Genomic DNA, 26,795 nt, shown 5'->3' on the forward strand with positions numbered 1-26,795 from the left:
ATCTCCTCAGGCTCCTCCTGGGGAGGAGAGGCTGCGAGGCTCTGAGAACTCCCCGCTTCAGAGAAAGACGCCTTGCCCCTGCGGCTGAGTAGCCCCAGCGGGACCTGACGCTCGCCCGTGGTTCTCCGTGTGGCACAGGGGATGGCTTGGGGAGTCCCGGGTGGCAGAGGTAGGAGGGCTGCCTCCTCCTCTGCCCCCACTGAGGTCCCAAAGGGAGGGGGATCCCTCTGTGGGAGGCCTGTCCCTTTAAGGAGGCGGCCCTGCTTGGGTGTGCCCGGTCTCCATGGTTACCCTGGTGCGGGCGGCGGGCGCCAGAGGGAGGGAGGCTGCCGCTTCTCCCCGACAGACGGAGGGAGCTGCGGGGACCCGGCGCCCAGCGGAGCCTGAGCGGGAGCAGATCCGCAGTCGAAACGGAAGCCGCTGTCGCCGCCGCAGCGAGAGGAAGGTGCTGAGAGCGCATTGGGCGCGGAGCCCCGAGCCGGGATTCGTGGGCGGCCAGAGCGCGAGGGGCCGCGCGCCATGCTCCGGGCCCCGACGACGGGGACGCCCCCTCGCGCGCGGGCGGCTAACCGGGCCTGCGAGCCCGGGGTGGGCATTTCCCCCCGACGGCTGCGCTAGGGGGCGCGGGGCCTGGCGGGGGGCGGCCGAGCTGGGCTCCCTCCCCCCGCGCTGAGACCCCGCGCCCCGGAGGCATGGGGCGGGCGGCCAGGGCCGCCTAAGATGCCGGCCATGCGGGGACTCTTGGCGCCGCAGAACACCTTTCTGGACACCATCGCCACGCGCTTCGACGGCACGCGTGAGTCCGACCCTTATCCCACTGGCTCCCGGACGAGCCGTCCCCTGCCAGGGTTCCCGCGGGTCCTGCACCCCACATCTCGGCCTGCGGCCCTTTTGCTCTCACCCTCCCTCCTTACCCCCGCGCCCCACTTTTAGCTGGGACCACCGTCTCTTTCCAGACTCTGTTCCCCGCAAAAGTTCAGAGTCAACACTGTCCCAGGCCAGGCAAAACGGCTACAGGTCTCCGGGTTTGGGGCCTTGGCGTCTGTTCGCTGGGGCTCGAACCCCGACCTAGTCAATCTCTAACCCATCCCAACCCAGCGTCTGGCGCTATCCCACCTACTACCCTCGAATTAGCGAGGTGAAAGGGAGGCAGGGGCGTCGTGCTCGGGGACAGCCTAGAGGGCTCAAAAAACAGATTTATAAAGGAGGTTTGCAAACAGAGGTAGAGTAGGCGGGACTCTGGAGCAAACCGTTTGGTCACGCTCACCTCACTGCCTGAACCCACCAGCCTAAACCCATGGAGTCCGCTAGCCCCAAAAAGATAGGTTAGGGGGGACGCCCACCATGACTGGGAAAGTTTGGAGAAGGCGACCAGCGCTTCTGGATTGTGGGTTCCCGAGGCTCTGAGCACAAGGAAAGTCGTGAAAGCCCCCTCCCCCTCCTCTTCCTTCACACTCACCCCCAGTGGGGCTTCCCAGCTCTCTGCCTAGCGTCCTCCATGGTCTCCAGTTCCTGATAGGAAGCGGGTGGGAACCCATCACTGAGCCCCCCCACCCCCACAGGCTTCTCCATCTGCTTTGCTATATGCTTGGCTCCTGCAGCCTGCTGATTCAGCGCCCCCCACTCCCCAATACATTCCTGGCTCCAGGCAACGGTTCAGCTACCACTCTAACACCCCCATTCTCAATCACAATCACTAATTCCTAAGCCAGGTCACCTAGCTGGGGCTCAAACAGAGTACAGAATGGATGGTGGCCTGGACTGCCTCCCAGTCCAGGTGGGTTCCAGTGGGAGGAGCCAGACAGCCAGCTTGGTTATCTGGCTGGTGAGTGAGCCTGACAAAGGTGGGGTGGGGCTGAGGCTGGCCTAGAGCCTGTGCTGTGGTCCTCCTTTGGGCATCCTCAAACCCACCCCTTAGCCTTAACTGCTCAGGACACTCTCTACAGGGCACAATGCTCACACAGGGCTTCATTCACCAACCTCTGTTTACACATGCTGATTCTCGAATACACTCATAGATACTGCTGGGAGTGGGGCAGTGACACACTCATTCCTGTTCATAAACAGCTCCTGCCCTCACCTTGTCCACTCCCCCACCTAACACATGGGTGCATGCCCGCACAATTCCTGGATTTTGTAAAGCCCACCTTTGGTTGCAGGCATTTGGGAAATCAGGGGTGGTTGGACTCGGGGGCTCTTGAGCCAATGGCTTCTCTGAGAGGTGCTCTCTTGCAGACAGTAACTTTGTGCTGGGCAACGCCCAGGTGGCAGGGCTCTTCCCTGTGGTCTACTGCTCTGATGGCTTCTGTGACCTCACGGGTTTCTCCCGGGCTGAGGTCATGCAGCGGGGCTGTGCCTGCTCCTTCCTCTATGGGCCAGACACCAGTGAGCTTGTGCGTCAACAAATCCGCAAGGCCCTGGATGAGCACAAGGAGTTCAAGGCGGAGCTGATCCTGTACCGGAAGAGTGGTGAGGGGCCACCTGGCCAGTCTGCCTCACCTCTTCAGTCTCCCCCAGCCTGGCACCCACCCCATCCTTTGTCCCTCCTTTCCATGTTCATCTTCTCCATCTCCCCATCTCATCCCACCTTCCCACATACCCACCGCCTCTCCCTCCACCCCACCCCACCTCTGGCCCTGGCCCTTTTCTCTTCCATCCTCACCCCAGCCTCAGCCTCCACTCAAGTTTCCTATCTTGAGTTTCTCACCCCAGCAGGAAAATGTCCCCATGTCAACAGGACAGATTATGAACACACATGTCTGACAGGCATCCCTCCTTTCCCTTGCCTTTCCCCATCCTGCTCCATCAAGCCCTGTTCTAAGTGGGGCAGGCTGCCGCTCCCCTCCCAGGACCCTCCTTGTGTCTCAGCCAGGGGTTCAGTGGAGCCTCTGCACTTTGGGCAGGGTGGAGAATGGGAGCTGGGCTGAGTCTGTCTTTGTGCCCAGGGCTCCCATTCTGGTGTCTCCTGGATGTGATACCCATCAAGAATGAGAAAGGGGAGGTGGCTCTCTTCCTGGTCTCTCACAAGGACATCAGTGACACCAAGAACCGAGGGGGTCCCGACAAATGGAAGGAGACAGGTGGGTCCCCTGTGGGGCTGTTGATTTAGCTGCTATGGCTGGGTACCTCAGGTCTGGGCTCCTGGGTCCTCCCACCCACCCACCTACCCACTTGCACTCATTCACTCCCATTCTGCTGGCTGAAAGGCCTTTGCTGCTCTCCTCCACATGCTCAGGTATGGAAAGTTTGTTTCCAATAGAGAGGTGGAGACACAGTTGGAGTTTTGAAGTCAACTTTACTAAGAAGCTGAAAGCAAACAAACTCCACTGTGCCTGTGAAGTTCCATTTTCTGAGTGAAGCTGAGCACAGCCTCTCCACACACCCCCCCACCCTCCCACCCCCCACCCCTGTGCCTTTTCCTCAAGAAAACCTGATTGGGAAGCCCTGGCCAAAGCCCTCTTTTAAGCCCTTGGGGTCTTGCCTTTCTTGTATCCTCCCAGGGCTGAGGGAGGCCCTTGGACAGCTCACCAAGCTCTCTCCTGAACCTGCTCCAAGGTCTCTTTGTCACTTGGGGATGCTGGGTACTCTCCATGCTCCACTCCCTCATCCCCAGCTCTGGGTAGGCCTCTCCACAATTTTAAGTCCTCTGTGGTCCCTGCACCTGGACCCTGGGCTCCTTCTCTGAGCTCTTGCAACTCTGCCTTATGGCCTTCTGCTCACGCTGCACTCCCCACACCCCAGGGAATCACCTCTCCCCTCCATTCCTAGGCCTTTCCCTGTGGAGATCCTCTCCTGCCTTGCTGTGTTCAAACCTCCTCCTGGAAGCAGGCAGTGGGAGTAGTGTCTTTAAGCACCCATAGGGTTGCCCATTGCTGGGTGTGGCAAGTGACCCTAGGATGTGAGGAATGCTGGAGCCCCCAACTCTAAACAGACTAACTAGTCAATGAGCCAGACCCATCCATGGGCCAACCACTGGTGTTCTACACCCAAGACCTTCCCACCATCATCCTCATGGGCCCCTCTTCTTTTGCAGGTGGTGGCCGGCGCCGATATGGCCGGGCAGGAGCCAAAGGCTTCAATGCCAACAGGCGGCGGAGCCGGGCTGTACTCTACCACCTGTCTGGGCACCTGCAGAAGCAGCCCAAGGGCAAGCACAAGCTCAATAAGGTGGATTGAGCACTAGGGTGTGTGTCTGAGGGTTGGGGCAGGGTAGGGGAAGGCTAAGGAGATGGAGGGGGGAACTGAGCCCACCACAAAGAGAATGTTTGGGGTGCCACACAGGCCACACAAGCACTTTGGGTGTTGTGACTGAGGGAAGGAGTGTCACATGCCTGATCCATCAAAGGTAAAGAGGAGAGTCTTAGCCCTGGGGTCAGGTGGGCCTTAGCTCAATCCTGGCTCCTCCCCTAAGCAGCTGTGTGACCTTAGCTAAGTCACTTGACCTCCCTGATCCTTAGTCTTCTGATCTATAACATGGGGACTCTAATGCCTACATTAGAGTTTGCTTTGCGGATGCAGGGAGGGAAAGGAGGTGGATGCCTGTCCTGGACCCTATCCAAACTCAGCCTGTACCAATTTCCTATCCTCCCTGCCTGGACTTGCCCTGCCTTACTCAGGGGGTGTTTGGGGAGAAGCCAAATTTGCCTGAGTACAAAGTAGCTGCTATCCGGAAGTCACCATTCATCCTGCTGCACTGTGGGGCGTTGAGGGCCACTTGGGATGGCTTCATCCTGCTCGCCACCCTCTATGTGGCCGTCACCGTGCCCTACAGTGTGTGTGTGAGCACCGCCCGGGAGCCCAGTGCCGCCCGCGGCCCCCCCAGCGTCTGTGACCTGGCCGTGGAGGTCCTCTTCATTCTTGGTAGGTGCCCTCTGTGCCTCCCACCCCACCCTATGCCAGGTTTCCCTCAGGCTTCGGTGAGGATAGTCTGTATGGCTCCAGTGCCTCACAAGTGTCCCCCTTGCCCTCCTCCTATTTATAACCTGTGGGCTTTGAAATCAGACCTAGGTTCCAAACCTAGTGTGTCTACCACTAATGGGTTATGTGACCCTGAGCCAGGGACAGCACCTCCAAGCCTCAGTTTCTCCCTCCATCAAATAGGCATAGCAGTGTCCGCCTTTTAGAGTTACTGCAGGCCAAGCGCCCAAGACAGTGTTGAATACTGAACAGGTGCCCAGTAAAGAGTGACTCCTCCCCCACCCTGTGCCAACTCCCACCCGGACATTCCGCAGACATCGTGCTGAATTTCCGCACCACGTTCGTGTCCAAGTCGGGCCAGGTCGTGTTTGCCCCCAAGTCCATTTGCCTACACTACATTACCACCTGGTTCCTGCTGGATGTCATCGCGGCTCTGCCCTTCGACCTGCTACAGGCCTTCAAGGTCAATGTGGTCAGTGTGGCTGGGCAGGGTGGGCTTTGGGACGTGCCGGCGGGGCCGGCCCAGGGGTGACCTCCTGCCCTCCCCCACCTCAGTATTTCGGGGCTCACCTACTGAAGACCGTGCGGCTGTTGCGCCTCCTGCGCCTGCTCCCCCGGCTGGACCGCTACTCACAGTACAGCGCGGTGGTGCTGACCCTGCTCATGGCTGTGTTCGCCCTGCTTGCCCACTGGGTGGCCTGCGTCTGGTTCTACATTGGCCAGCGGGAGATTGAGAGCAGCGCCTCTGAGCTGCCCGAGATCGGTACTGGGGGGGTCCCCAGGGGAGGGTGTGCATACATAACCTGCCTTGGAGTGTGTCTACTCGCGTGTGCATGTGTCAGGGAAATGTGAGTGCAAGTGTGTGTCCAGGCATGTTTGTGAGCTGATACAGTGTCAGAGATATGTGTGCAAGTCTACATGTGTGTGCACTTAACGTGTGTGTCACAGGAACGTGCGGGCAAGTAGACATGTTTGTAAGAAGAATGTGGGGGCTGGTGCACGCGCATGTATGTGCAGGTGTGAGTGTGGCAGCTGCCACCTCACAGTAGGCCTGTTCTCCAGCAGCAGAGCATTGTGAAAAAAGTGGGGTGGGATGCCTGGGGGAGTCCCATTCACTATTATTGACCTTGTGTCCAAACTTTTCACATTCTTCGAGCGCCTTCCCGGCTGGGAACCCTAACCCTCTCAGGAGAAGGTTGTGCAGGGAGCCACTACCCTCCAGGGTTGCTCTGATGCCGGGCACTTGGTCACTACCCTCTCTGAAGCTCCTAAGCCCCTGTCCCCACTCTTGTCACCTCCCGGCTGCATCTCTCCCGGCTGCTTCTCAGCCCTCCTCCAGCCTAAAATGCTTCCTTTTTCTATGTCCCACCAGTGTCTTCACTCTCCTTCATTTCACCTCCACTTTCACAACTCCTCCCTCTGCTTACCTCCCACTCACATCTTAACTCCTGCTAGGAGGGCTTCCACCTCCGCCTCTCATTCCAGAATGTCACCCATAAGGTCACAGTATCTTTCTGGGGCCAAACCCTTCGTCCCCTTGCAGTCCCTGTAGCACCTGGCCCTGCCCACCACACTCCTTGGAAATGTTCTACCTCTGCCCTGGGCTGGGCTGCCTCCTGCCCCAGCCCTCCCTGTTCCAGGCTTTCCTCAGATCCCTCCTGCCTCCTCACCTTGTCCTCCCTTGGCGATTCCACGGGTACCATTATGTGAACATCTCAGCCACCATCCTTTCTCTCTCGAACTCCAAACCATTCTGTCCCAGCCAATTCTTAACTCTGCATAATCGCAGCTCCAAAATTCAGCACACTTTCTTCCTCCCATGCCCTCCAGACCTCTGGTCACTGTCCAGTAGCTGGCCTTTAGCACCTATTTCCAGTCAGTGGGCAAGAGACCAGCTGTTCAGACGGCCTCTCATGACTGTCCGCTCCTTGGTGGGGTCCAGGTTGGCCTTAGAAACTCACTCTGATCAGTTCCCAGGGATGAGGAGGCTCCCAGGGATGAATCCTCTCTCCTTCGCCAAGCCCACAGAGCCCTGTGTGTCGCCCAGCGGGCCCACCTGGATGTTCCCGAAGCGCTCTAGTTGCTGAGCACATATGTTCCTGGCAGTGTCAGCCCCATGGTTCTTGCCCTTCCCACAGGGAGGCTGTGGTGAGGCTGCTCTGGGCTCAGACAGCCACCCAGCAAACTTAGTCAGGGAGCCAGAAGATGGATAATGGTGACACACAGCTCTGACCCCAAAGTGGTCTGAGACACCAAATTCCTGGGTCAGTTCCCCCACCCCGAGGCAGGACCCACACACCCTGGGTCTTAAGTCCATGTGAATCCTTTGTTCTGGCCACTTCACAGGGGCTGTGGAACTGACATTAGGATCACCTTTGGCTCCTCCCAGAAGGCTCTGGGCCCCACATGGAGAGCATGGGCATGTGGGGGGTTGGCTGACTATTTTGCAAATACACATGGTCATTCTTGCACCCTTGAACCCTAAGTTCTAGAGTGCTTTTGTTCTATTTGGGTCTGGTGCTAGTACATATTTGGGGAGTTTCCAAGTCTTTCATATCATTCTCCCCCCCCGTCCCCACATCTAGCCTCCCATCTGGGTTGGATCCCCCAAAGTCCAGCCCTGGAAGGATGTCCGTTGGTGGAGAGTGGCGCCTCCTGCTGGCCTGGCTCTTTGTGGGAGGCACCTTCCTGCTGAGTCCTTGTCATGGTTCCCCTGCTCCACCCGCCCACGGTGTAGCCACAGTTCCTGCCCCAGATTCTTATGAGCCAAGTGGAGATGGGCTGGACTTTCAAAAGATAGTGCTAAATCCTGAGGGAAATTGCTCAGGGCATTTCACAGTATGAAAGCCACCAGCCTCCAGAAAAGCCTTTGCCAGCCTGACCCTTCCCACACAGAGACACCATCCCTTCACCAGCTGCAGGAGCAGCAGCTGCTGCCTCAGGCCAAGACAGAGATGACCCTTTGCCACCCTTCCCTCATCCTCCTGTTTCTCCCTCCAGCGGTCTCCTACTCTCCTCACCTGCTAATTGGTTTCACCTCAGGCCCAACTCATGACTGAAAAGTTTTGCATAGTCCCTGCATTCTCACAGAACACGGCAAGTAACAGAAGGAGGAATCCTCACCTTGGCTCTGGCCTCATCACATTCCCTCCGAATTCCATAACCTGGAATTTGGTGCCCCAGTGTGAACTCCCATTCCCCCTTCTAGCTAAGCAGGTCTGCTTGCCTATACTTCTCTCCATCTGGAGATTTGGCTTCCCCTAGATCAGGAATAACCGTTCCCCCCCCCCCCCCAGTTTCTTTGTATCAAAACTCTACCCATTTTTTGAGACCAAGCACAAATGTCCCCTCTTCCAGGAAGCCTTCTAGCCCTAGCCCATTGCATGTTGGTTTGAGCCTCGTCGTGTGGCACTCAGGCCTTGTGTACGTCTGAGGTGTAACTCCTATCCTGCAGTAAGCTCCTGTGGGTTCCCCCAGCTCCTGGCCACATCCATCAGGTTCCTGAATGAATGGGTGGGTGAGAAGGGAGTTGGGATCATGGGGGACAGCGTGTGTAAGGTGTTGAGAGTGTGGAGCAGGGAGGCTGGGGTGTGTTGAGGTGGCAGGGGCAGAGTGAATGTGGAGAGGGGGGTCCCATTGCAGCCTGTGATCCTGAGCCCACTCCCTGCACTTACCCTCTGCGCCTCCATTCTAGATCAGCTAATCTACCCTCTCTCCCTTGCTCCCATGGCCCCCAGCTCTGACAGGAACCCTGGAGTCCCCCATCCAATACCCTAGAACTCCTACAACCTAGGCTCAGTGACTGCAGGCAGCTCAGAGAATGTGGGGTTGGTGGGGAGACAAGTGATCTTTGGCCTCCACCTAGTGGCCCAGGCTGGCCTGTGTCTGCAGGTGGCTACCTATCTGTGGCCTTTTGAGGGTCCTCACCTGTGTGCTTGTGTCCATGTAAGTGTGTGCCCTCCCCAACCCATGTGCCAGTGTGCAAGTGCCTGTGTAGCCTTGTCTATCTCCCAAGTGTGCACAGGCCTCTTCTGTGTGAGTGGCCATGGCCATGCACCTGTGAATGTGCTCACACGTGTATGCCCTTGTCTTCATGAGTGTGCGGAGCATGTGTATAGCCTCGATGGTGTGTATGCACATATCCAGGTCGCTGTGCTTGAGAACGTGTGTGCATTTGGGTGGTGTGTGTGGTTGTGGGGAGAGATGAGGCTGAACGGGGGGAGGAGGGGGGTAGCTTTCTGGAGCAGGCGAGCTCAAAGAAAGAGCAAGAGGAGTCTGGGTGGACAGAGCAGAGGAGGTGGCCTCACCCATGTGGCCCTGGAGAAAATTGTCTGGGATTAGTGCCAGCTGCAGGGAAGAGGGCACAGCGCTCCTTGCTCCATCCTCGGCACTGATAGGATTCAGGCTGGGGAGATGACAGCCTCAGCCTTGTTCTCATGATTTGCTGAGGGCTGAGGGGGTGGAGAGGGGAGTGCTGGGCGGGCCGAGGAAGAAAGTGGTGGGAAGCCATGGGGGTAGATCTGTATCCACATGTCCTCCACCCCGGTGTACCAACAGGTACACCTGCACCTACAGTGTGGCAGTGCTGTCCTGCTCACTCAGGGCCACCTATCCCCTTCCCAGGCTGGCTGCAGGAGTTGGCCCGCCGACTAGAGACGCCCTACTACCTGGTGGGCCAGAGCCCAGCCGTGGGGAACAGCTCTGGCCAGAGTGACAACTGTAGCAGCGAGGCCAACAGGACGGGGCTGGAGCTCCTGGGCGGACCATCACTGCGCAGTGCCTACATCACCTCCCTCTACTTCGCACTCAGCAGCCTCACCAGCGTGGGCTTTGGCAATGTGTCGGCCAACACGGATACGGAGAAGATCTTCTCCATCTGCACCATGCTCATTGGTGGTGAGGCCTGACACTCTCTGGGCCCATTCCCAGACTCCTGTCCCCGGCGGCCCCTCCCTCTCCACCTCTCCCAGGGTCCCGAGGTTCTTCCTAGAGGTTCTGCTGTAGAGGGCCCAAGGAACTGGAGGCTGGGGCCGGCAGAGCCCACTTGGCTGCAGGACTCCATGCCACACAGCAGCACACATGCCTTGCCTAGGAATGTGGTGGGGCGAGGCGGGGGGAGATAGGACAGATGTGTCCAGCATGGTGTCAGGCCGGGCCAGGCCACTCTCGGCGGTGACCCCCTCTCGACACCCTCCCCAGCCCTGATGCACGCAGTGGTGTTTGGGAACGTGACGGCCATCATCCAGCGCATGTACGCCCGCCGCTTTCTGTACCACAGCCGCACCCGCGACCTGCGAGACTACATTCGCATCCACCGCATCCCCAAGCCCCTCAAGCAGCGCATGCTCGAGTACTTCCAGGCAACTTGGGCAGTGAACAACGGCATCGACACCACAGAGGTGCGCAGGACTGCAGGGCTGGCCCTTGCAGCCTTTGCTCCCTCAAGGGGTGTGCGCTTGGCCTAATGTTCTCAGGAGTGGGTTGGGGGGCAAGGAATGCAGAATTCTGGTCTCCCTGCCTCCGCCCTCTCCTGGGGGGACAGCAGTATGGGACAGAGGGCTCGGAGGGCCCTCTCCGCCTTTGTTAGGTCTGGAAGAGGAAAACTGGGCTACTTATGGAGGGACTAAAGTGGTTGAGAGGGAGACAGCGCCCCCTTGCAGATTGGACCCTGTGGGCTGGCTGGAGGCCGCCTCCCCTTCTGCCACCCCAAGCCCAGCCCTGCTCTCCACCCACAGCTGCTGCAGAGCCTCCCAGACGAGCTTCGCGCAGACATTGCCATGCACCTGCACAAGGAGGTCCTGCAGCTGCCCCTGTTTGAGGCAGCGAGCCGCGGCTGCCTGCGGTCACTGTCCCTGGCCCTGCGGCCTGCTTTCTGCACTCCCGGCGAGTACCTCATTCACCAAGGCGATGCCCTCCAGGCCCTCTACTTCGTCTGTTCCGGCTCCATGGAGGTGCTCAAGGGTGGCACCGTGCTTGCCATCCTAGGTTTGTGAGGGTGGGAGAGAGGGTGTAGGGGCTTGTGGGAGGCAGATGGCCCCATCTTCAGAAAACCTAGAGAGGGAACCCAGGCAAGACCACCTGGGGAAAACCAGCCAGGATGGAGGCAGGAGTAGCCAGGAAGCCCCGGGGCAAAGTTTACAGCAGACCCAGTAATCACAAGGTGGCCACACGAGGAGGTGGAAATGATCTTGAGGGTGTTGGAGGACAGAGTGAGTGGAGGACCAGCCTTTAGTCTATGAGAGGACAAAGGGGAGCAGCGCTTCCTGTCAAGGAGGAAATGCAAATGCTGAGGATGGAAGTGCTGGAGAGAGTGTTCAGACAGGGCTGGAAAAGGGAAGATTGGAAGTTATCCTTGCAGGGCTCCTCACCACCGCTGGGCTGCAGAGTGTGCAGATGACTGAGCAGGCCCAGGGACATCAGAGCTCAGCTTCAGTGTGTATACTCCCCTCTTGGCCAAAGAAAGAGGTGAAGATAAAAGAATCTGTTCCCTAGACAGGGAAGAAGAGAGTGCAGTTATGGAATCAGCATCATATTAGTGCCGACCTCAGGGTCTCACAGCGGGGCCAGCCCTCTGCCCCTTAGACCTTCATCTCAAACAAACCTCAAAACCCAGAGTGAGAAACTGTTATTTTCCTGTGTTGAATAGGAGACTGAGGTTCCCAGAGGTTAATGAGTTTGTAGGCTGGGGTTAGAGCTAGGCCTGTTGCCTCTAAACCTCTGTCTTGATACACTGTGCTCCCAGGTGCTCTGCTTGTGTGCTGCAGTAAGCGCTTGGTTTCAGGATGCCTGGAAGTGCAGCACATCCGGGAAACGCAGGGCGCTCGGGCTGTGGGAGGCTGTCAGCAATGGCCCCAAAAGGTGGGAGCACTCTGGGACAGGACTGGATGGGAAGGAGGTGGTGTCCTGACCACAGCCAAATGCTCAGGCAGCCAAAGGCTTGTAGACTCACTGTGGGAACATGTGACGACCAGAAAGGCTGAGGTATTTCACCAAGCTGGAGAACCAGAAAGACCGGATGCCCAGCAGCTACTGCGTGTCCATCTTCTCTCCCTTGAGGAAGACGATGTTCTGACAGGAAACAGGAGAAATATCATCAGGGGGTTTTGGAGCTGAGAGAGGCGAGAGGCTGCTACGTCCTTCCCTTTACGTCATTCATGAGTTTGGCTTCTGGGCCAAGATGCAGTTTATGCCAGAACTCTGAGCACATGGAGTTATGGCCACTCACATATGGCTGGCAATCCTTTAGAAATTATGGGGAACTGGGGAGAGTCAGAGGAGCAAAAAGACAGATTTTGACAACTGCAGACTGGTCACTCCAAAGCAAGATTGTCAAGTAGATTATTAAACAGATGGTTTCAACTTGGAGCCAAGGAAGCGGTGTGGCTGGGAGCTGGCATGGGTCCTGCAAGAGCATCTCTTCACTGATACCAGGCACCAGGTCTCAGAATAGCCACGTTCAATTTGAAGACAGATCCTCATGGAAGGCTACCACCTGTGCCCTGGGCCTTTGCCTCCAGAATGTCTCCAGCACCAGGACTTATGCTGCCTTTGACCCATCCTGTCCCTGCTCGTATGTTCTGGATGAACTGTCCCTCTGTTGACTTGTTGGCTCTGGGTGACTCGAGCATGCCTGGTTCCCCATAACCTGGTTTTCTGCTCTGCCTTCACCCCATCCCCTACCTGCCTCCTTAATTTAAGGTACCTCCTTCCTGCTCCTGGTAGCTAAGGCTCACTGTGCATCTAGCAGTGTTGATGCTAGCCCCTCCCTCTGTGTATGAACTAACAGCTAAGTGTGCAAAGTCGGTTGTGGGGGAAGAAGGAGGCAAGATGAAAAGAGGTGGGCTGGGTGATGGTGCTGGGAGAAACTTACAGGGCTTGATGATCTGAGCTGGAGGCTCTGGCTGAGATGCCAGCCTGGAGGGCGGTCTCTGGGCCCTGAGACCGGTGGCACGGAACTCTGTCCTTGGTCCTGTCCTGGCTCTCATTTTTATCTCACTTCTTGGATGAAGACAAGAAATACACACTTATCCTATTTCCAGATGACACACGAGAAGAAAGAGCTCATTCATCAGATGATCACAGTGAGATCCAGACAGCTCTCAGAAGGAGCCAGAAGGGTGGCCTGAAACCAAGAAAATAAGATTTAACAGTGATGCATTTTCTACTCTAAAGTTTGAGCAAAAGTCCATGAACATTTAGAGTTCTGCTGGCAGCATGAGGCAGTCCACAGCGGGGGTGGCGGTGATCCATCTTCTTCCTTAAGGATAAGGAAACGCTTTCTAATCTTGTGAACTGTCTGGCCATGGGTTGAGCTGGCTTGTGAGGGCTGTGAGTCCTGATAGCACACCATCCCTGTGGGGAAGGATCTATAGGGGACTCTCGTCAGGATGGGAGGGAAAGAAGAACTTCGATTGGTCGCCTATGTGTCAGGCACTTTATCTCCACTAACTCGGAGACGCCGTGTTTCATTGATTCTAAGACAACACATTTTTTCCCCCCACCATTTAACATCTCTGAGATTGGGATGCAGACTCTTAATTGATGTTACACTCTAATTGATGCCGTTTTACAATCTCTGTCAGCCAGGTGGCAGTCTCAGCTGGGTGGTGGGGAAACCCTCCATTGACACCTGCTGGTAAGATCGAGAAAGCACCACAGTTAATACAGGATCCATTGCAGAGACTCGAGGCACCTGGGCTCAGGAAGATTAAGTAACGTGGCCACCTGACATTTTCACTGTGCCACATGGAGAACTAAGCTGATTCCACACACTGTTCCCGGATAAGCTACATCTGAATCACCTGGGAGGCTGGAAAACTATCTGATTGTGGGTCTCTGGTAGATATTCTGATTCTGTAGGTAGGGATAGGGCCTGGGAGTCTGATTGGTTAATTTTCCCAGAGGATGCTGATCCCCAGGCAGGCTGGGAGCCACTAGAATTGGTGACTAAAATTCAGATGTGTTTCTGCACAGTGGCTTTGATCCCAAATGTGCCGGAGCACCTGGTTCATAGTGCTCTTCACCCCACCCCTGTCTGAGGAGCCAGTGAGGCAGGCAGCAGGGTCTACCAGGGCCCAGGCCTCTCTGCTCACCTGTCCTGCCTTCAGACCCCGTAGTGGTAAGGCCCCACTCAGCCCACCAGGAAAGCTCAGCAGCCTCCGCTCGACTTCCCTCTAGTGGCTGAAGGGTAGGCTCGCTGACCTCTGCTTCCTCTCCCCAGGGAAGGGTGATCTGATTGGCTGTGAGCTACCCCGTCGTCGCGAGCAGGTGGTCAAGGCCAATGCCGACGTGAAAGGGCTGACATACTGTGTCCTGCAGTGTCTGCAGCTGGCTGGGCTGCATGAGAGCCTGGCACTGTACCCTGAGTTTGCCCCGTGCTTCAGCCGAGGCCTCCGAGGGGAGCTCAGCTACAACCTCGGTGCTGGAGGAGGCCCCGCGGAGGTGAGGACGCTGGGTACGTGCATGGAGGCGGCTGGGCTGCCAGGGAGCCTGGTGAGGTGGGCAGAGGCTGGGGTTTGTGGAGGTGCTGTGTGAGCACATGGCCTGGGTGAACACCCCCTGTGCATGGTGTGTGTGTGTGGGGTCTACACTCAGTCTGCTTGTCCCTTCATACCCACACTCTGTCCTTTAGAGCCCAGCCATGTTTAGCTACCCTTCCTGGCTCTCCCTGGCCCATCTGAGACAGCCGGGCCCATCCAGAGTAAAGTCTCAGGGTAGGGCAGCCAAGTCCACTGGTACCAGAAAAGGAGAAAGTGAAGATGAGGGATGGTGTCCACGGGGCAGGGTGGGCAGAGCCATGCACAGCCATCCAGGCCACCCGTGAAGAGAGCCCTGCATCTCCCCACTTCTTAACGGTGAAACAGGACTGCTCTGACGGGCTTTTGAATTTTCCTGGTTTCTGTCACCAATTTCAAACCAGTTTTTAGTACTGTGTTCTCTTGGATAATTCAGTTAGCCTAAGGGAACAAGCCACACAGCTAGAATTTTGAGGGGCAGCAAATATCTCCAGGGCCTGGTGGCTTTGGTGGTGGCAGCAGAAAAGCAGCCCTCCCTCCACTCCCTACCCCCTTACTGAGTCTCTTCCTCTGCAAGGTGGGAGATACTGGGCATCCTGTTTAACAAAATGGCTCTTCTGGGGAGATGAGGCTGGGGTGGGGGATGAGTGGGTCACAACAAGGGCTATCCATGTCAGTTCCCTGTCCCCCGCTCTCCGCAGGTGGAAACCAGCTCCCTGAGCGGCGACAACACCCTCATGTCCACGCTGGAGGAGAAGGAGACAGATGGGGAACAAGGCCCTGCAGCCTCACCAGCCCCAGCTGATGAGCCCTCCAGCCCCCTGCTGTCCCCTGGCTGCACCTCCTCTTCCTCAGCTGCCAAGCTCCTATCCCCACGTCGAACTGCGCCCCGGCCCCGGCTAGGCGGCAGAGGGCGATTGGGCAGGGCAGGGGCTTCACAGGCTGAGGCTGGCCGCTCTGCTCGCCCTCAGAGCTTAGAAGGGCTGCGGCTGCCCCCTGTGCCATGGAATGTGCCCCCGGATCTGAGCCCGAGGTGAGCAGGCCCTGGGCCACTACACTCTGGCAGAAATGGTGGTGATAGGGCTGGGGCCCTGGCCAGGCACACCCTTGCTGTAGGTGCCCATCCTTCATCCTAATCCCTCCTAACCTCCTCCGGGAAGCTTTCCTTGACTCCTTCACCTCCCTGTTGCTCCACCCCACCATTCTCTCCCCGCACGGCCATACACTGCTCAGAACTCCCTTGCTGTTTCCTGTCTCAAGCCTGCATTTCTAGTGAAACTGCAAGCTCCTAGGAGAACGGACCTTATGTCACCTTTTTCTTGGGGCCCCAAACCCCCTGGCCCACAGCTCCTGCAGTCTCTGTGTGAGGATCCTGGGGCATCTTGTCCCAGGAAACCACCACAGTGGCTAACTGTCCATTGATTTATTGTTCTGGTGTCTGTGTCCACAGGGTAGTAGATGGCATAGAGGATGGCTGTGGCTCTGACCAGCCCAAGTTCTCTTTCCGTGTGGGGCAGTCTGGCCCGGAATGTAGCAGCAGCCCCTCCCCTGGACCAGGTACTGGGGCTCGGATCAAGGGGGGGAGGGCAGCAGGGCAGTCCCTTTGCCCCGTGAACCTCTGAGAAACTGGCAGGGTACAGACTTTGCCTGGAAGCCCTTTTGCCCCTAACCCACCTGCATGGTATGGGCAGGGAGTTTGGGGGTTAATACTAGCACCTTGGTATTGGAAGGTAGCTGGGAACGGGCTTGAGTCTGCTGTCAGCTCTCTAGCAGTGTGACTGGTTCTTGCCCAGCTCCAGTCTGTAAAATGGTTGTGCATGTTAAATAAGAGAATGTTGCTAAGACCCTTAGCACAACGTTTGGCTCACTGGGAGGACGGAGGGCTGAGGAAGCAGCGTTGAAAATGGCCCCCAGCCAGGCCAGGCAGCCCTGGGAGTGGATCAGGCAATGAGTTCCCAGGAGTGTCTATGTCCCTGGAGGACAGAACAAGAGCGGGGCACAGAAAGCAGCTTCCCCAAGGGCAAAGCGTGGCACAGTGTGCTCGAGGCCCCCTGGCAGTTTGGGCAGAATTCAGCAACCTGGGCAAGACTGGAAGTGGCCCTTCCTGGTGTCAGGCCCTGCCAGGCCAATGTGGTCTGTGCTAACTGGGGCACATACCTGAACCCTGCGCTGTCTCCTGTCACTCGCCCTGGCTAGTGACCCCGTTTTACTATCCACAGAGAATGGCCTGCTCACTGTCCCCCTCGGGCCCAGCGAGGCAGGGAACACAGACACACTGGATAAGCTCCGGCAGGCGGTAGGTGAGGGGCAGGTGGAGGCAGGGCGGGGAGAGGGCCCTGCTGTTGCCTAAGGTCCCTGCTCCACCCTGACCCACCCTCCGCCCTCCCTGCAGGTGATGGAGTTGTCTGAGCAGGTCCTGCAGATGCGGGAGGGGCTGCAGTCTCTGCGCCAGGCCGTGCAACTCATCCTGGCGCCTCATGGGGAGGGCCCATGCCCCCGGGTGTCGGGAGAGGGGCCATGCCCAGCCAGCACCTCTGGGCTCCTGCAACCTCTGTGTGTAGACACTGGGACGACCTCCTACTGCCAGCAGCATCCAGCTGGCTCTGTCTTGAGTGGGACCTGGCCCCACCCTCGTCCAGGACCCCCTCCTCTTGTGGCACCCTGGCCCTGGGGTCCCCCAGCCTCTCAGAGCTCCCCCTGGCCTCGAGCCACAGCTTTTTGGACCTCCACCTCTGACTCAGAGCCCCCAGGCTCAGAACTCTGCCCTGAGGCCAGCACTCCTGGCTCACCTCCTCCTGAGGAAGGGGCTAGGACTGGGCCCCCTGAGCCCGTGAGCCAGGCTGAGGCTGCCAGCACCGGAGAGCCTCCGCCAGGGTCAGGGGGCCTGGCCTTGCCCTGGGAACCCCATAGCCTGGAGATGGTGCTTATTGGCTGCCATGGCTCTGGCACGGTCCAGTGGACCCAGGAAGAAGGCACAGGGGTCTGACTGCCAGCCCCAGAACTCAGTGTTGCCAGACATGCTGCCATCTGCTGCTCTGCCTGACCTCGGGGAAGAGGAAGGGCAGCAGCCACCCCCTGGGACACCAGGCTGCCCGCTGGCTCAGGGCGGGGATCCTGAAGCCAAGGCAGGCCTGGCCCCTGGCTCTCATGGAGGGTGGGCTGTAGCCTCAGGGGCAGGCCCCAGGCTAGGAATCTCCGGGCCCTGCTTGTGGGGCTCCTCCTCAGTCTGAGGCCAAGAAGGGGTTCTGCCATCCCCTGCATGTGCCCCTATCTCACCTGTCCCCACATTTTTTTATATTAAAAAATAACAATAAAAGAAACTACTTTGGAACTCAGTGCTTTTTATTTACAAAAGAAAAATAAAGGGGAAGTCTGAAGCTAATCAGCTGGAGACAAAGGGGTGAAGGTGGGGATCTGAGGGTAGGAGGGAGGGTGGTTTTTCAGAGATGGGGAGGGGCTCTGGCTCTAAGGAAGCCACAGGGTCCCAGCCCCTCCCCACAGAGGCTCAGATCAATGGGCCGTCAGTTGGGGCTCCTGCTGCCTACTCTTGTTTTTCCAGGAGCCTAGTTCCCAGCTCCAGGGAGCTAGCATGGCAGGGGAAACAGGCCACAGTTCTGCCACCATGCCTCACTGTGGCGCGATCTTGGCAGCCTCCGCTCGGATAAGGGCAATGAGGTCCTGGTTGATGAGGAACACGAATCGCAGGCTGGCAATCTGCGTGGGAGGGGACGGGTGGCAGAGGACAGGTGGGGCTGGGGACCAGGCCTGCATACTGGCTCACCACGCCCTGGTCTCACGTGGCCGCTCCACCTCCCTCCCAGCCTCCCTCCCAGCTCACCTCCACCACCGAGTTGTTGCTGAGGCGCCATTTGGAGCCACACAGCACGGGCCGTCCATCGATGTAGATGGGCCGCCGACCCTCATTGGCAATGAAGAAATCCCCATTGTTTTTCAGCTTGATGACACCTATGGGAAGAGAGAGGAAAAAGGGGATGATGGGATGTGGGGAGGCCGGAGAGAGCCCAAAGCCCCCATGTACCCGCTCTGCTTCCTGGGGACAGGCTAGAAGGCACCTAGCACTCCCAAGTTAGAAATCTGGAAATGCCAGCTCATCAGCCCGAGCAGGCCTGTGAGAGCGCCTACGGAGACAAAGCCCCAGGGCTGGGGAGGGCAGTGAGAGGCCGCGAGTGATATCCTCACACTACTTCCTGCTGGTACCTTGCTTTCTGGAGATCTTCCAGGCTGGACCCTCCAAAGACAGGTCTACATCAATCTGGTTATCCTTGGTTGCTCTGCCCAGGGTGATCTGGGGAAATGGGGAAGGTAAGGCCTGGCACCTGAGGCCTGGGGGAAGGGTCCACACAGGCCAGGGAAAGATGATAAATCAGGCACTAGACAGAAAGGGCAGTGAGGGGAAAACTGACAGAGGAGGGAAGCCCAGGCAGAGGGGACGGGGTTGGGAAGGGCTGGGCCTGCCTTACCTCTCGGGAGCGCATCAGGTACCGCACCATGCGGCCCCGCAGCACTGCCAGCGTCTGGTTGTCGAAGTCCGGAGAGCTCATGCCTGGGGGAGGAGCAGCTCAAGTGGGGGACAGCACACCCCCTTAGGGCTACAGGGCGGAAGGTGGGACCCAGTGCAAGGTCTACTGAGGGAAAGGAGTCAGGGCCCAGAAACGAGGGTGCACCTAGCCAGGCAACCACAGGCCCTCGGGGTGGGGAGAAGAGGGTTGAAGCATGCGCCTCCCGGTCCCCTGGCCTCCTCACCTGTGATGCTATCTACTAGCACCTGCCATTTATGCAGCTCCTGTTCCAGCTGCCGAATCTCTCGCTTCTGGCGCCGGTCAGCCACTGTCAGCTCTGGGGTGAGGTTGGGTGATAAGCAGGGACACTCCAAGGTCACCAGCACCTTGTACTAGTCCTCTCTGTTCTGGCAGGAGCTTCCACCCCCTCACTGTCCCCACCAGGGCACACTCACCATGTTCCAGGACCTCATCTCGCATGTCCCTAGGGAACAAGAAGAGGAGGATGACTGAAGCTCCACTCCTAGCTCACTTGCCATCACCATCAGGCTCCTCTGCTTGTTAGGCTCTCCCTCAGCCCTTAGCTGGGTGGCCCAGCGAGCTGCTCCTCTTGCCTCTGCCTAACCTCCTTCCCGGCAGGGGGGGTGGCGTGGGGTAAGGCACACTGGGGGCGAGGGGGTGCTCAGGAAGGAGACAGGGCCAATAGCTACAACTGGAACTTGAGGCTGAGGCTGAGGCTGGGCTGTTCTCGGCAGCAGGAGAGGCAGGGCCGAGTGGCCCGGGCGCTCTGCCCCTGGGAGACACTCGGCTCTCTGTACCGTCTGTGGCCCCAGCCACTCACTTGAGCTTACTGTCATCAATCAGGTCCTCTGCGTCGGAGAAGTTCAGCACTTGGTCCCCCTTGGGCAGCGGCTGCACTGAACAAAAGACGGAGGGAGGGTCAGCGCCGATGCTCCGACTCAACCCCAAGCTGCTGAGACCACTGAACTAAGGGGACAAACTGTAAAAACTGGGCCCATGGGATCAGTTTCGTGCTGAAATGAACAAAAGTGAACCTGATACAGGTAACAGAGTGCATGCCACATTAGGCTCCATGCTAATTTGGCACAAAGCCCGCCTGGGGTTAACAGAGGGCAAAAGTGGTTCTGGAAAGGGAAGGGAATTAAGGTTGTCCTTTCAGGTGGGCTTTCTGGTATGCGAAGGGCTCTCACATACACAGCCCTGACCTAAGTAGGGAAAGCACTGCTATTAGCTTCATTTTACATGAGAAAACAGACATAGGAGCGAGAGGATCCAACCATGTGACTCTAGTTTAAGACAGAACCAAGATTCAAGCCCTGCTTCCCAGGTTCCACACTCAAACAGCAAAAGCATCACATGCTCTTGAACATTTTCTGTCCCATTCAGCGAGGGCCTGCGAGGCACATACCAGTTAGTTTCCACTTAGAAAGGATGTGCCGAAGGTAGCTGCCCCACCTTAAGCCAGTGTTTTTCAAACTGTGGATCATGCATGACGTTAAAAAGGGTCAGGAAATTCGTTGCATTTTTTCCAAAAAATGAAACAGAGATAGGATAATTAATATCAGAGTCCATCAGATATATTCAGGATAAATATTGTTTCATAAAGTTTTTCAGTTTTTTTTTCTGGTCAAAATGTAAAAGAAATTGGGGCCTCCGAAATCTGAGAACTCCTGCCTTAAGGCCAGCGGTTCCCAGGACTAGCTCAGCAGTAGCTCCCACTAGTTAGAGGCTGTGAAACTGTTGATTTAGTTTTGGCAATACCTGGGGTGTCCTCACTGCCTACCACATGTTCCCTCCCCCACCATGGCTGCCTGAAATCTCACCAAGCTAATCTTGCCAGTTAAGCAGTGTACATTCCCTGTTCTGAGGGACTCCCTGTTCTGAGGGACTCCTAGCTCTAATACCCACATAAGAAGACTCCTGAAGAAAAAAATTAAACCTTTAAGTTAACAAGTAAGATTACACAAGATAACTTTCAAAACAGTGATGCAGCTAGCTACCACAGCAAAATGAAACTTTATACAGTGTGTGTTCTCTCTGTGGGAATTCAGCGATTAGCTGAGCCTCAGGAAGCAGCAGAGATATGGAAGCTGCAGGAGTAAAGTGGGCTGCCGGCCGGGCACTAAATCCAGAAGTCATCAGGGTGGAAAGGTCCCCCCCCCCCCCCCCCCCCCCGACCAAGATTTCCCAAAATCCTCTTGCTGGAATATCTTTTAATAACTGAGCTGCAGGGCCATGGTCGTAAGGTAAAGGGCATGGCCAAAGCTCGCTTTTCAGAGCAGTGTGAATGACAGCAGGCAATGGGCAGTAATGTTTGGGAAGTAAGAGCAGAGTGTGCTGCACTGTGCAAGTCTGACCCTGAATCCCAAATCCAACTGAAGAGTTGCCTGCAGTTTAATCAGACTGCTTTCCGCATTTGTCGCTAGGAGAGTGAGAGAGTTTTGTCTGATGAGGGAAGAAATAAAGCAGGGAGCCTTCTGGCCCTTGTTGAAGGAGAAAGACAAAGGACTGGGTGTGGTGTGGAGTCCCTGCCGAGAGTTCTGAATGGTCAGAAGGCAGCCTGACAGCAAGGACAGCAATGACCGCTGGTTGGAGAAAAGGCAGAGAAAGGAAGGTGAAGAGAGGGAAGGGCAGAAGGGCTTAGAAAAAATCATCTCTTGGGTGGGAAACTACTTTCCTTCCCTCTGGAAGGAGGTGGTTTTTGCTGCAAAGGCAGGTGAACAAGACACTAAGGATTATGTTACAGGGCACTTGAGAGCAGCTGTGCCCAGACCACGTCACACTCACACACCTATATCCAGTCAGCCAGCTGGGGCCAGTTACCTGTCTGGTCCTCCAGGAGGTAATACTGCTTCATGAGCTGCCAGTGGGTCTGCAGAGCCTTGGCAGTACGCGCCAGGTAGAAGGCATCGGGGTGTCTGTGCAGCAGGTTCTGGAAGGTCTCCAAGGTGGGCTGGCTGGTCTGGAGGGCAAGAAGCATGCTCTAGGCACCTGGGTTTTCTCATTTCCGCCTCTGCCTTACCACCCCGACCCCTGCCCCCTGCCAGTCCCCACCAGGAACTGGAAGAAACAACAGCTATGGCTGCCCAGGGAGCGAGGCTTGGCTCTTCCCGAGGAGCCTGTCACAAGGGCCCCTGCAGATGTGTGCGTATCTGCATGGGCACGTTTCCAGGCAGTGGAGCCTCCGACAGCAGCAGTTTCCCAGGTAGGCCAGCTCCTACCCTGCCCAGCCCCTCAACCTTACCAGCCCTCAACCTTACCGATCCCACTTTGCTCAGCAGCTGTTCCTCAGCCTTGCTAAACAGGGCCTTGCTCTGGATGGCAGCAATGGCCTCTGGGTGCAGCTGCCTCATGGCCTGGCAGGCTAGCCTGGGCAGGGAGGAGACAAGGTCAGGGCAGGTTTGAAGGGAGGGCTGTCAAGCAATATGAGGTTCCTACTTCCTCCAAAACATGCAGGTCTTTGAGACGCAGGACGAGAGGCCAGGCCCTCAATAGGAAGAGCCCAAGGCTGAGCATGGCACCTGGGGCCTCATGGGTTTGTCAAAAGCATGAAGAGGCAACTGAGACAACTGAATGAAGTTCCTGTGTTCAAACCCTGCAAAGAGATCGAAGGCACAGCTCCCTAGAGGCCAGTTGTGAGGGAGATCCTGAGACCAACTACGGCCCCCTCCCCAAGACCTTTATCCTTACTTGGCCAAAGCTGCCACCCACTAACCACTTCCCAGCACCTCCCCTTCCCCAAGCTGAGCCCTGCCTGTTTCCTGGTGTATCAAGGCCATGGCTACAGCTTAAGCAGTGCCAGGGGCTAGAGTAGAAGATAGGTGTTAAGCATCCAACCAAATCTGGATGACATTAAACAAAGCGACTGAGAAGAAAGGGTGTGTGGTGCACGTATGCATGGGTTTATTTGGAACTCAGGCTGTTGGAGCTGGAAGTAATTGTGCAGTGTCAGTGTGGGAAGGTTGGGAGGTGACCTGCCCCAAACCACAATGCACGCAGTGGTGAAACCAGGGCTCCTGGCACTCATTTGGGTGTTTTCTCCTATGCTGCTTCCTCAGCTTCCAGATCCCCCTGCTTCTGGCATCAGGCCAGGACTAGCAGGGTTGGCAGCAGGAAGCGAAGCAGCTTTCATCCTGGTTTCATCCCAGAGGATGCAAGGCCCCAGGAGCCCTGCCTCCCTGGCCCCCTCCTTGGGCCCTTATACAATTCTTTCTGTTCCAGGAGCCGAATTCTGGTATCCCCAGTAGTTCCCACTGCTGGAGCCAGCCCCACTCACTTGGAGATGACAGGATCGTAGAGCAGGGCGTACCAGCGCTCCTGGACTTCCCGAAGGGTGAAGCGGCAGCTGAACTTCACACCCAGGTGGACAGATGTCAGGTCATTGGTCTGTGAGGCCCCGGAGAGGTTTGCTTCAGACTTAGAGCTGGAAAGAACCCTTCCCTTGCCACCCACAGGGCACTGCTGGGCTATCTGGGGGGCTGGGAACTAGAGGCTGGGGGGAGGAGGACACGGAAACTGGGATGGGAAGCACTACCTGCAACACAGCATTGATGAGCAGGAGATCATCTGCAGGCTTCCAGCGGCCCAGATCCTTGGTCACCTGAAGTGGCTGTTTGCTCTTCTTCACACGCTTGGTGAGTCCGGGAGCTGGGGCTGGGCTGGGCGGCACAGGAGTGCTGGGGGCCTTGGACACCTGGGCAGAGGACAGAAACACAGTGAGCTCCAAGCCGGCATCAGGGCAGCTGGGGCTTTGGGCCTAGAGCTTTACATACTGTGTGGCAGCCCCAGCCAACAATAAGCAGACAGGTAGGGAGCTCAGCTTTCTAATACCTGCCCCCACCAAAGCACTTCTACATAGTCCTTGACCATATGGGGTCTTCTCTTTGCTGGTGGCACTCCCAACCCCAGAGTGGAGGGTGAGGGGAAGGATGGATACCAGGAAAACACTTTTGCTGGTACAGTGTCTGGGGCCAGAGCAATGCCACCTGGGGGTTATTTTTACACCCAGCAATGCTGGGAACAGGCTGTCTGCTCCCAGAATAGATGCACGCTCCATGCCTCCCACACAGAATGTGATACAGGATGCACTGACAGGGTGGGGGTGCAGCAAGTAAGGGGGTGTGGGGAGAGATGGGCGCCTAGGAGGAAGGCATCTGAGGTTGAGGGTGGGGCAGTATGGCCCTCTTATAAGCCTCCTCTGCAGGACCCTTGCCAGCTGGCAAAGGCTATAGGGAAACACAAAATCTGGTGCTGGACCCCATCCCCTTCACCGCCTCCCAATATCTTCCAATCCTTCACCTTCTTCTTCTCACTGGAGGAGGGTTCACTCCCAGAACAGCGCCCTGGTTCCACCCCACTGGCCCCCTTTGCCCGGGTAGAGGATTTAGCCAGGCTGCTCTCCACCAACTCATCATCAAACTTCTTCCTCTTGATGAACCTGCGGAGAGTCCTACAAATGAGCAACTCCTGCCCCCTCCCCGGCACCCACTCACACACGCCCAGCCTCCAGGACAGAGGAAGACCCAGCTGGGTGCTAACAGATCGGGCTCAGTGGCTGGAACAAGGAACTGCTATGCCCCACCCCTGAGATGACAGGGTATTGTACCACAGACTCCACACATGAAAGACCTAAGATCTCCCTCCCTTGCCCTCAGTCAGGGATTTAGTAGGGACAGGAAAAGCACAAGGCTCTGCCAATCCTTAGGTCCTTATGGGTCTCAGGTAATCATCCCCAACAGGGGCAAACCCTTACTACCTGGAGGAGCTTCTCCGTTTAGGGATGGTGCCCAAGGCCTGTGAGGAGGCCCGCTTCTGCCCCGCCAGTGATTCCTCATCCTCTGAGCGGCTGGCAGTGCCTGATGCCATCAGAGATGAATCTAGCAGCCCCTGAGAATCTAGAAAAAGAGAAGTGGTGAACTTAGGCCTCCTACGTGTCCAGCAGAGCCTTGAGTGTTTGCTCATGGGTCCCTTTCTCAGTACCCCCTTCCTCTGCCAGCCCTCCTGGGCCCTCCCCATGTGCTGCCTCAACACCTGAGGTTTTAAGATGCGAGTTCCTTGGCTATCCAGGTCCCATCTGAGCTCAGACCTGGCCCAGACCTTCCACGCTGGGCAGTTCTCCCAGTGCCACGTGTCACGTTGTGCAGCACACGGTGCTCAGGTCAGACTGGTGATGCCGACACACTGGGCTCTGGGCATAACTGTTCCCTCTGCCGTCAATATGCAGCCATGCCAAAGAGCGGCAGCTCAACAGCAAGTCAGTCAACTGTGGCCTCTGCTGAGAGGCACGTTAGTGGTGCTGGCCCAGGGGGAGGTGGCAATTCCCAGCCAGGACCAAAAGACATATATGCCAGGCAAAGGGTGGAATCAGCAGGTGCTTTGCGCCCAAACATTTGGGGAGCTGGCCCAGCCTCATACTACCTTTGTCCATCCTCTTACAGTCCCAAAGCCACTGGTTCCAAACCACAGGGCTAGGAAGGGTCCCACAGGCTCATCCAAGGATTCTGACCAGGTGAGCTTAGAGGCTGAGAGGAGATTCTGCAAAGGAGAAATGAGGCTTCCTGAGGCTCAGGATTCCAACTGGCCAGCCTCACTTCCTATATTGCGACATGTCTCCCAGGGTCCCACAAGCTAGGGAAGACACAGAAGAAGACACAGGCCTCTATTCTGCCAACATGACCATAATGAACTTTTTGAAGGCCACTAACATTTGAGAATATGATCAAAGTTATGGACTCCAGAAAAATGCACACACACACATACTATTTAGGGGGCTCATGTACCCCACTAATTCTACTCATAGCCCCTAGGTTAAGGACTTTGATATAAACTAGCAGGAACAAGGGATTCTTGACTCACTTTTCTTTTTGTCAGCTGGCCACTCAGATCAGCAGCACCACCCCCTTCCCACCCAGGCCAAAGAAGGAAAAAGAATAGAATTCCACACAGTCTATCTTTTTTCCTTTTCCATTTGCATCTTTAGCTGAAGATTTAGTGGGTAGTACCTCGTGGAAACTAAAATAAACGGTTTGGGGACTGCCCGAATTAACCACGGGACGAGATGGCTCGTAAACGCCTGAGAACTCAGGTACTGGGAACTCAGGGGGCGCGCCGCGTGCAGGTCCCGCCCCTTCTGCCCAGGTGTGTTCATCGTGCCGCCCCATAGGATACAGCTGGGAATCTTGACACCCGGGGAGAGGGCGAAGGACCCTGATTTCAAGGACATACTGAAGCAGGGTCTGCGCCCCCTTCCTTCCCGGCCCTCCGCCCCTCACTCTCCTTCGAATGCACACCCAAGGTGGGGGATTGGTCCAGGTCTGTTTCAGGGACTCGGGATAGAGTGGTGTTTAAGAAGTCAGCACTGCAACTCAAAAAAAAGCACCGAATAAACCCCGATGCTCTCGCAGCCTTGGTTTAAGCCCCATGGGCTGCTGGCGGGGGAAGTGCACCAACGCCTCCGCCAATTCTAACCCCACCTTCGACATGCCACCTTTGCGCATGCGTAACATCTCGGCCCAGCTTCTGGCCCGGTCCAAATCACGCATGCGCAGATTTTCGGGGCGCTACCGGGGCGGGGCCCCAAACCTTGGTGGGGGTCGTGCCCGGCGGCACTCTGGGAAACTCCATTTGACCCCCAACTCCGCTCAGAACCCTCAGAGGCGAACCGCGAGGTCTCACCATTCCTAAGCTGCCAGCTCCAACAATTTCTCCGCGGCGACGGCAGCTGCCGCAGGGCCAAAGCCAGCTTCCGTGAGGTACGTCTAATTCCGGGTCTACGAACTAGTAGCTGCGCAACCTCTTCCGGTTCGTCCGGAAACGTGAGCGA

The 26,795-nt window shown here is 57.0% G+C and overlaps 2 protein-coding genes across 6 annotated transcripts; one reads left to right on the forward strand and one right to left on the reverse strand.

Moving 5' to 3' along the window:
• On the forward strand, positions 1 to 17,763 carry KCNH3 (potassium voltage-gated channel subfamily H member 3). 3 transcript variants are annotated; one of them, XM_019662269.1, is made up of 15 exons: positions 1 to 796; positions 2,236 to 2,469; positions 2,946 to 3,080; positions 4,034 to 4,167; positions 4,617 to 4,860; positions 5,232 to 5,389; positions 5,473 to 5,680; positions 9,541 to 9,813; positions 10,117 to 10,316; positions 10,653 to 10,902; positions 14,138 to 14,358; positions 15,134 to 15,465; positions 15,883 to 15,989; positions 16,652 to 16,728; positions 16,825 to 17,763. In XM_019662269.1, the coding sequence occupies exons 1-15, from the start codon at positions 721 to 723 to the stop codon at positions 17,416 to 17,418; spliced, it is 3,243 nt and encodes a 1,080-aa protein (XP_019517814.1). In that variant the 5' UTR covers positions 1 to 720; the 3' UTR covers positions 17,419 to 17,763. The 3 variants fall into 3 exon arrangements, with proteins under 3 accessions (XP_019517814.1, XP_019517815.1, XP_019517816.1); XM_019662270.1 differs by having other exon boundaries at positions 3 to 796; positions 2,240 to 2,469; XM_019662271.1 differs by having other exon boundaries at positions 718 to 796; positions 2,265 to 2,469.
• On the reverse strand, positions 17,754 to 26,740 carry MCRS1 (microspherule protein 1). Of its 3 annotated transcripts, XM_019662273.1 has the most exons (15): positions 26,648 to 26,740; positions 25,391 to 25,507; positions 24,729 to 24,867; positions 24,272 to 24,410; positions 23,508 to 23,666; positions 23,250 to 23,359; positions 22,234 to 22,342; positions 21,797 to 21,935; positions 19,794 to 19,869; positions 19,408 to 19,436; positions 19,197 to 19,289; positions 18,914 to 18,996; positions 18,651 to 18,738; positions 18,271 to 18,398; positions 17,754 to 18,146 (listed from the first exon to the last, which is right to left on the reverse strand). In XM_019662273.1, exons 2-15 carry the CDS (start codon positions 25,398 to 25,400, stop codon positions 18,060 to 18,062), a joined length of 1,389 nt encoding a protein of 462 aa, XP_019517818.1. In that variant the 5' UTR covers positions 25,401 to 25,507; positions 26,648 to 26,740; the 3' UTR covers positions 17,754 to 18,059. The 3 variants fall into 3 exon arrangements, with proteins under 3 accessions (XP_019517818.1, XP_019517819.1, XP_019517820.1); XM_019662274.1 differs by lacking the exons at positions 25,391 to 25,507; positions 26,648 to 26,740 and adding an exon at positions 25,004 to 25,358; XM_019662275.1 differs by lacking the exons at positions 24,272 to 24,410; positions 24,729 to 24,867; positions 25,391 to 25,507; positions 26,648 to 26,740 and adding an exon at positions 23,804 to 23,916.
• Positions 26,741 to 26,795: the final 55 nt, after the last annotated feature.

This window comes from Hipposideros armiger, unplaced genomic scaffold (genome assembly GCF_001890085.2).
Source record: "Hipposideros armiger isolate ML-2016 unplaced genomic scaffold, ASM189008v1 scaffold_371, whole genome shotgun sequence".
In the NCBI taxonomy this organism is placed as follows: Eukaryota; Metazoa; Chordata; class Mammalia; order Chiroptera; family Hipposideridae; genus Hipposideros; species Hipposideros armiger.

Coding starts and splice junctions, on each gene's coding strand:
- KCNH3 (XM_019662269.1), top strand. CDS start 721: ATGCCGGCCATGCGGGGACTCTTGGCGCCGCAGAACACCTTTCTGGAC. Junction 3,081..4,033: donor CGACAAATGGAAGGAGACAG/GTGGGTCCCCTG, acceptor CTTCTTTTGCAG/GTGGTGGCCGGCGCCGATAT. Junction 10,903..14,137: donor CACCGTGCTTGCCATCCTAG/GTTTGTGAGGGT, acceptor TCCTCTCCCCAG/GGAAGGGTGATCTGATTGGC.
- MCRS1 (XM_019662273.1), bottom strand. Junction 21,936..22,233: donor TGCTGAGCAAAGTGGGATCG/GTAAGGTTGAGG, acceptor CTTGCCCTCCAG/ACCAGCCAGCCCACCTTGGA. Junction 18,739..18,913: donor ACCTGATGCGCTCCCGAGAG/GTAAGGCAGGCC, acceptor CCATTTCCCCAG/ATCACCCTGGGCAGAGCAAC.